At 58.4% G+C, this 8,559-nt stretch overlaps 1 protein-coding gene across 1 annotated transcript in view; it reads right to left on the bottom strand.

Annotated features, from left to right (window-relative positions):
• Nucleotides 1-8,266, bottom strand: part of PDCD1 (programmed cell death 1) — a 10,483-nt gene extending 2,217 nt beyond the window's left edge. The window contains exons 1-2 of the mRNA XM_035006555.1: nt 8,183-8,266; nt 428-821 (exon numbers count right to left, since the gene is read on the bottom strand). Of these exons, the coding sequence (XP_034862446.1) occupies nt 428-821; nt 8,183-8,258 (470 nt within the window). The 5' untranslated portion in view covers nt 8,259-8,266. The remainder of the gene's footprint in view (nt 1-427; nt 822-8,182) is intronic.
• Between the last annotated feature and the right edge of the window lie 293 nt (nt 8,267-8,559).

The following is an 8,559-nucleotide window of genomic DNA, read 5'->3' as shown; positions in this document are numbered from 1 at the left end:
ACAGGGAAGGGACGCAGGGATGGGACACAGGGATGGGGACACAGGGATGGGACACAGGGAGGGGACGCAGGGAGGGGACACAGGGAGAGGACTCAGGGAGGGGACACAGGGAGGGGACACAGGGAGAGGACTCAGGGAGGGGACTCAGGGTCCTCCCCTCCCCCTCCCTGTCCCGAGGGGCCTGGCTTCTAGTCCTGCACTAACCAGTCTTGACCCCCCTGCACCTCCGCTGTGCTTCCCAGCTTAGCCTTATCCTGAGAAGTGCCCCACCTGCTGCCCCCCTCAGGCTCTGCCTTCCCTCAAGGAGCAGCGGTTCTGGGGGTGCTTCCCATCCCGAAAGCTGGGGCCATTGGTCACTGCGGGCCTGGGTGTGGACAGAGCTGGACGTGAGCCGGGGGAGTCCCTGCCCACTGTGTCCGCACTACCCCCTGCCCCCCGGTCTTGGGGCTTGAGGGCCACACCTTTCACAGTGAGCTCTGCGCGGGGACTCTCGTTGATCTGTGTGTTGGGGGGCAGGTAGATGGCCCCGCAGAAGTAGGTTCCGCTGTCGTTGACCCGGGTAGCCACGATGCTCATGTGAAAGTCCCGCCCGTTGGGTAGCCGCGTGACATGGAAGCGCTTGTCCGGGCCCGGCTGGATGTGGTCTTCCTGGAAGGCGGCCAGTTTGTCCGTCTGGTTGCGGGGGCTCATGAGGTACCAGTTGAGCACAAAGCTCTCGGGGACGTTGGAGAGGCTGCAGGTGAAGGTGGCGTTGTCCCCCTCGTGCACTGTGAGCTGCGCTGGGGAGAAGGTGAGGGGGCTCCAGGGCCTGTCGGGGGAGTCTGGGGGGGAGAACCAGCAGCCGGTGAAGGAGGGGCGTGGGCATGGCGGCTGTCCAGACCCTCCTCCCCTCCCACTCTCCCAGCCACATGCCTCGGAGCCTTGCAGCCTCTCCTTACACACCCCCAGGGATGAGGCACTCACTTCTCACCAGGCAAATCCACGGTGGGGTTTGACTGTGCTAAGACCTGAGGCCTGGGCTGTGTTCCGGCTCTGACCCCCAGGTCCCTTTTTCTCCCCCTAACAGTGGTGGTTAGGGCCTTCCCCCCTCCCTTGTTGACTCCAGGTTGCTAGTCCCCGCAGGCCTAACTGTCATGTCCCTAGCTCCACCATCCTGGGTCCCCGGCTCATCGGGGGCTGGCCTGGTCCTGTGTGCACCGTGAGGGTGGAGGGGGTGTGCATCTGGGATGCTGGGGCGGGCCGGTGTGGGCCTCCCATGGAAAGCTCAGCATCCGGCAGGCTCAGCGTCCAGCCCTTGGCCCATCACAGGACAAGCTCAGAGCTGGGACTGGGTCAGTGTGGGGCCCTCTGTCTTCTGCCACGGCTCTGGGACTGAAGCTCAGAGGCCAGCTGGGCCATTGCCCCTGACAGTCCCAGGCTCTGGCCCACACGCCACAAAACAAGGCTTTACAAGAACACCCAACTGCCAGGCCCTGGCCCAGGGACACCACCACAACCTCGGAGGGGCTCCTGGCTCCTTCCACCAAGGGCCTACCTCACTAACACAGGCACCCACGCTTGCCCTCACCTGTGTGCATGCCCTCACCTGCTAACGCTCGGCAGCGGAGGAAGCCCCTTCCACCTGGGCCCAGGGGACACACCAGCAGCACCCCACATGGTCAAGGTGACACAGGAACAGGCCAGGGGCTCCCAGGGCCCTGGGCTGGGAGCCATGGCCAAACCCACATGTGCCGAGCCTTCCAGTGTCTGTCGTCGGCTCACCAGGGAGGCTGGGCCGTGAGCCGTGATCGACACATGGGGAAACTAAGGCTCAGAGGGAGGACGCAGCAGGCCTCAAGTTGCTCTGTCCGAGCCCAGCTCCGGGTCTGCAGCCGGCTGTCCTGGCTCCTACCCGGGGGTCTTGCCTGGGACCCATGGGCTCCTCCTGGCCACGCTGCTCTGGGCCTTGGCTTTCTCACCCGGGACGTAACACCGAGACCCAAGATGCTGCCCAGTGAGGTCATTTCCTGGCCCACCCAACACGTCCCATGCCCCTCAGCTCCCCCAGCACTGTGATGACCAGTGGCCCACTGCCCTGTGGAGCTGGGCATCTGCTCATGGACCCCGCCCTGGCCTTCCCAGGGGTGACCCCCACACCAGGGGGCCACACTAAGCCCCTTTCTTATTTGTACCTGCGTGTCCAACCCACGCAGAACCGGCCCAACACAGCGAGACTTCCCTGCCGGTCCTAACGCACGTCTTCTTTATTCGTTTATTTGAGAAGCACACACGTTACAAAGAGAGCGTCATGTAACAGTGCAAGCAGATGGGGCAGAAGCTGGCCGTGGCATCACAGCCTCGGCCCTGAACTGCTGACCTGCTGGCCCACCTTGCTCTGTGCGCCTCCCGCCCAGCACCACGCCCCCTGGTTCCCACCCAAGGTGTGCGTGCACCTGCCTCCTCGCAAGTGCCCTCCAGGAATCCCCACTCTGCGTGCCCCACCCTCAGACCCACACCCCCACCGAGGCCTCCAGACAGACCCCTGCACTCCCGGGATCAGGGCCCCCGAGAAGTGGCCCTTGGAGGTCCACATGGTGCATGGCGTCCCCTCCCCTCCTGCAGAGGCCCCCCCCCCCCCCCCCGGCCCCCCCCCCCCCCCCCCACTAGCAGGCCTCCCCAGGGCTCCCGAGTAGACTTTGGTTCAGGCCCTCATCTGCCCCACCCCTCACCTGAATTTGTGACCATTTGGGTCACTGCCGGTTGGTTGGCTCTTTGTGGTGCCTCTCAGGGAACCTGAACTTGGCAGGGAAGGCACACTGGGCGGCCTGGACCCCCGTCCACCCAGCCCAGCCTCTGCCTAGGTCTCTCCATGGCAGCCTCCCGGTCCTGCTCCGGCCCCGTGGACTGAGGTCCCTTCTGGTGGCCTTCGAGGCCCCGCTCCCTCTGGGCGCCACGGCTTCCTTGCTTCTCCTTGGACCTCTCCCCAGGGCACCCCTGTCTCTGTGCCTGTTGTACCCCCCCGGGGCTTCATGGCATGCTGGGGGGCAGGGGCTGGATGCAGCGGCTGCTATGGGTCTGGCCCGAGACAGGTCAGGGTAATGTTCCCTGTGGGGAGTGCGGGAAGGGGCAGCCTTTCATCCTGCAGCTGCCCCGGAGCCTGCTCTGACCAGGGAGCACCCGTCGCTCTGACCAGGGAGCACTCACTCTGACCAGGGAGCATCCACTCTGGCCAGGGAGCACTCTGACCAGGGAGCACCTGCTCTGACCAGGGAGCATCCACCTCCCCGAAATCACAAGGTGCGCGGCCGTCGCGGGCTCTGGTGGTCTGGCTGGGCTGCAGGGCCACGGGGGTATCCCAGCTGGGTGCTCAGCAGCCTGTCCAGGTGGAGAAAGATGGGCTCCCTAGAATGGGAGCTCAGGGACACCCAGGGAAGAGGACGAGCGGGAGCACCGGGCCGAGACCTCACTGGGGTGAGAGTGGGGCTAGGTGGGCCCTGGGCTCTCTGCTTCCTGGGAGCAGGTGGGACAGCCAGACGGGACTGCATACACACACCTTTAAGTCAACCCAAACTCTTTCCCAGAGAAGTGCTGGTTGCAGAGCCCGCTTCTGATTGCAGAGGGTGGGATTCACTTTATCCCTACAGTAGGAACATCTGTGAATCTTGTGTTGTTTGGATTTAAACATTGAAATGTTGTCTGTTTACTTTATATTTGATACGAAAGTGTCAGCGAGGGGCCCCCAGGGTCGTTACTGTTTGGGGAGTGGGTTGAGGAGAGAGCAGTGTGTGCTGGCCGGGTCTGGAGGGGAGATCTCAGGTGGGGCCCAGCGTGGTGGGACAGGCTGCACGGCATGAGCCCAGCACCCACAGTGACCGCTGTGGTCCCAGAGGCCACATCCACCAGCTGGCACCTGATTACACAGACCTGTTGGTGTGCTGGAAGTGTTACCCGGTGGATGATCGGGGTTCCAACAAGCCCCACGAGTCTCTCACTCATCAGGAGGGGGCAAGATGCCTCCGCCTCTTTGCTGTGGGGCCCCTGAAGGTGCCACAAGAAGGACTGACACGTCTGTGATCTCCCACACATGTCAGACGCGCCCACCCGGCACACGCCTGCCCACCTGGCTAGGACCCCTCAAGGACGCCAGGGCCATGCACAACAGTGAAAACAAACAAGTGGGACTACACCAAACTCAAAAGCTGCACACAGCAAAGAGAACCATCAACACAATGGAAAAGCAACCTACAGTATGGGAGGAAATATTGGTAAATCATTTATCTGATAAAGGGTTAATATCCCAAACATGTAAAGAGCTCATATAACTCAAGAACAAAAACCCCCAAATCATCTGATTAAAGAATGCACAGAGGACCTGAACAGACATTTCTCCAAAGAAGGCATCCAGATGGCCAACAGACATGTGGAAAGATGCTCAACATCAGTGATTGTCAGGGAAATGCAAATCAAAACCATGAGATACCACTTCACACCTGTCAGGATGGCTAGAATCAAAAAGACAAGAAACAACAAGATTGGTGAGGACGTGCAGAAAAAGGCACCCTCATGCACTGGTGGTGGGAATGCAAGCTGGTGCAGCCACCATGGAAAGGGTCCTCAAAAAGTTAAAAATACAGCTACCCTAAGATCCATCAATTGCACTACTGAGTATTTGCCCAAAGAGAACAAAAACACAAATTCGAAAAAAGCTATGTGCACTCCTGTGTTTACTGTGGCATTATCTACAAGAGCCAAGATATGGAAGCAGCCCAAGTGTCCGTCCAGAGATGAATGGCTAAGGAAGGTGTGGTGTCTACACACAATGGAATATCGCTCAGCCCTAAAAAGAATGAAATCTTACCACATTTGTGACAACACAGTGGACGAGGAAGGTGTTATGCTAAGTGAAGTAAGTCTGTCAGAGAAAGACAAATACTGTGTGATCTCATTCACATGTGGAATCGGGGCGCCTGGGTGGCTCAGATGGTTAAGCGTCTGCCTTCGGCTCAGGTCATGATCCCAGCGTCCTGGGATCGAGCCCCGCATCAGGCTTCCTGCTCAGCGGGGAGCCTGCTTCTCCCTCTCCCTCTGCCTCTCTCCCTGCTCATGCTCTCTCCCTCTCTCTCTCTCTCTCTCTGTATCTCTGTGTCTCAAATGAATAAATAAAAAAATCTTAAAAAAAAAAAAAAAGATTGTTCATTCACATGTGGAATCTAAAAACAAAAACCAAATTAAATAAGAACCGAGCTCATGGATATAGGGAGCAGATTAGTGGTCGCCTGAGGTGGGGAGTGGGGTGTCTGCGGAATGAATGAAAGGGTCAAGAGGCACGAACTTGCAGTTATAAAATGAGTGATGTGATGTACGGCAGGGCTACTGTGGCTAATGATCCTCTATCGCATATTTGAAAGTAGCTAGAAGAGTGGATATTGAAAGTTCTCATTACAAGAAGAAAATTTTGTGACTATGTGTGGTGACATGTGTTAACGGTTTGTTTTTCAATATATACAAATAGCGAATCATTTCATTGTATACCTAAAACTAATATAATGCTGTCAATTATATACCTTAATAAAAATACTCCCGATTCTAAGTTTTCCATATCTAAAATAAAAATAAGATTTGATTTAAAAAAGGGGGAAAAAAAAGCCAACCAGAATGCCAGGGGTGGTGACAGAGAGAGCTGGGGTCTGGCCAGAGTCAGAAAAAGCCAAGGACAGTGACATCCAACGAGGCAGGCGGCCCTTGACTGGGCTCCCATCAGGGAAAGATAATCCAGCCAGAGGGCTGGACTGGGATGCAGGAGCATCTGAACGAAGGGACTGGGTCAAAGCTACCATCCTGGGAGGAGAGCCTCTGGAGTATTAGCAGAGAGATCTGACCTCTGTGAGCGAGGTGAGCTGAACCGTGCCCCCCAGTGCATGTGCTGGAACCCTAAGCCTCAGCACGGCAGAATGTGACCTTATTTGGAAATAGGGTAGGGGCGCCTGGCTGACTCCCTTGGTAGAGCTTGTGACTCTTGATTTCACTGTCTTGAGTTCAAGGCCCACACTGGGTGAGGAGACCACTTTAAAAAAAAAAAAAAAAGGAAATAGGGTCATTGCAGACCTAATTACTTAAGATAAGCTGGAGCCCATGGGTCTCTAATGCAACATGGCTGGTGTCCTTAGGGGAAGGGGGAAATTTGTTCACCAACGTATGAGGAGAGCGCCGTGTGACGCTGGAGCAGAGATGGGGTGATGCATCCACAAGCTGAGAAGCCCCAAGGGTTGCCAGCAAACGCCAAACGCTGGGAGAGCCTGGAAGGGACCCTCCCTCACGGCCTCAGCGGGAACCAGCCCTGCGCACACCTGGTCTCGGACTTCCCGCCTCCAGAAATGCCAGACCACAACCTTCAGGTGCTGTGCCTCCCGGGGGCTGGTATTTGTTCCGGCAGCCCCAGCAAATCAATACAGAAGCAAACGTGCCAATATTGTCAACTGACGACCCCGGGTAAATGGTGTTCACGGCTGTGTTCTTGTGACTTTTCTGTATGTTTCAGACATTTTTCAAAATTTAAGTTGGAAAAATAACTAAAACAAATCTGGCTTCAAAAGACATATCCTGGGCTGTGTGGACGGTGTTTAGAATTGATCGGATTGAGTTCTCAGTGCAAGGCAGGTAGGGTCCCCGGCCGCAGGTGAGAGCACCCATGCTCAGTGGGAGGAGATGACCTGCCGGAGATCTTGTCAACCGTGCCTTTGTTTGAACTCAAGCCTGTCCTCTTCCACTCTTCCTAACTCTCGCCCACTAGGATCGGGGTCGGCCAACTACTGGGTTTGAGATAGTCCATAAACTGCAAGAGAAACCTGTACGTAAGGAGGTATGGGGGGGAGACATCCACGGGAATGACTAAAATCGTAAGTACAGCGAATAAATTAGGAAGTGAGAGAGATGGCGCGAACCAAACGTCCCCACAGCCAGGAGCGCCCAAGTCTGCTCCTTCAAAGAGCAGGAGGACGACCCAACATACGATATCGTCAACGTGCAGTGCTCAGGGCTGAGATGGGGAAACTGAGGCATGCTGCTCCACAAGCAGGTGCCTCTGACTCTGGGGAGTGGCTGCAGAATCTTGTTCTTACCTTCCCCTGCTTTGGGAAGGGGTCCTAGTGAGTCGCGGGCCACCAGGGGTGAGTCAGGGCCCCCCTTTATTCCTCGGTTCCCCCTCCTGGGGTGATACCCACACCTCTGCCTCTGTGTCTGGGCTCCCCTGCAAGGAACCCCCCAGGCCACCTTTTGGCCACATGCCCTTGGACCACCGACCTCTGCTCTGAGTTTCCTCCATTGATCCTGAGAGCCGCCTACAGGCCTTCCTGGAGAGCCAGGCCAGGCTGGTGCACCTGCCATTGCCCAGCAGGCCCGGGAGGGACACCAAGACTCCAGGATGGGCAGCCCCAGTGGGGACCTTGTCGTGGTCCTTCTGGGGGCCGTCACACCTCCCAGCCCAGCAAGGTCCAGAGGAAAGACCCTGGGCCCATCCCAGGGACCCACCTTTTGTGCGGTAGCCGAGGACAAGGGCAGCTGGGCCCCCCTCCCCGACCATCGGGGCTTCGACCAGGGGCCTGCAGGGCCTGCCCGGTGGTAGACAACTTGTGCAAGGGGGCTAGGGGCCAGGGCCCCCTTGCCGGAACCCACCATGGATGCTCGCAGCCATACCCAGGCACTCTACACCCAAGAGTCTCTCTCGACCAGAGACCCCAGGCCCACAGCAGGTCGGTTGGAGAGGTGAACAGTCTCCACTTGAATGGTTACACTTCTGATATAATTAGAGAAATGTCTCTTGGCCATCCAGCCTGGGACCTCACAGAGACAGTCAGTCCCCTGGAGGGCTGGTCCCATCCCCAGGAAAATATGAGGCATCTGGGCTGAGGTTTGGGGCTCTGGTCAGCCCAGCCCTATCCTCCTACAGAGGGGCAAGTCTGTCCCACGGGACCCTGAGGAACAGCTGGGACATTCCTGCCTGCTCGAGGCAAGGCCTGGACTCACCACCAAGTAAGGTGGGCAGGCAAGAAGCTGGAGCCCAGAGATGGCACTTCACCTGCCCAAGCCACACAGCGCCCAGGCCTGGCCCCAGCACAGCCTCCTCCCTATCTATCTGCCAGGGACCAAGAGCAAGAGGTCTTTCCCTGAGACCTGACCCCGTGCCACCCAGCCCTGACCCACGTACCTAGGAGCCATCCTGGCCACCAGCCCAGCTGCAGCACGGCCCAGATGAGCGGCCAGGGCGCCCGTGGGGTCCCCATGCCCAGAACGCCTGCCAGCCTCCCCTGCCAGTCTCCTCCACTGCTCTGGCAGAGGTGTGAGTGGAAAGGAAACTGCCCCGGGTTAGGACGGGGGACACGCCCCAGCCCCGCCCCCTCTTCCTCCTCCTCTTCCTCCACGTGGGTGGAGATTGTAGGAAGCCTGAGAGAGACTGGGGGACGGAGGGAGAGAGAGATAGGGGAGATGGAGTAGGGGACGGGGGGGGGGGGGGGGGGCGGGGGGGACGGGGGGGGGGGAGCTTGCCCACGGACCCCTGCCCGAGCAGGGGGGGGGGCGGGCAGG

Source organism: Mirounga leonina, unplaced genomic scaffold (genome assembly GCF_011800145.1).
Source record: "Mirounga leonina isolate KUSES-001 unplaced genomic scaffold, KU_Mleo_1.0 Mir_151, whole genome shotgun sequence".
Taxonomy (NCBI): domain Eukaryota; kingdom Metazoa; phylum Chordata; class Mammalia; order Carnivora; family Phocidae; genus Mirounga; species Mirounga leonina.
Note: the sequence above shows the minus strand (reverse complement) of the source record. Positions and strands in the feature narration are given on the sequence as shown.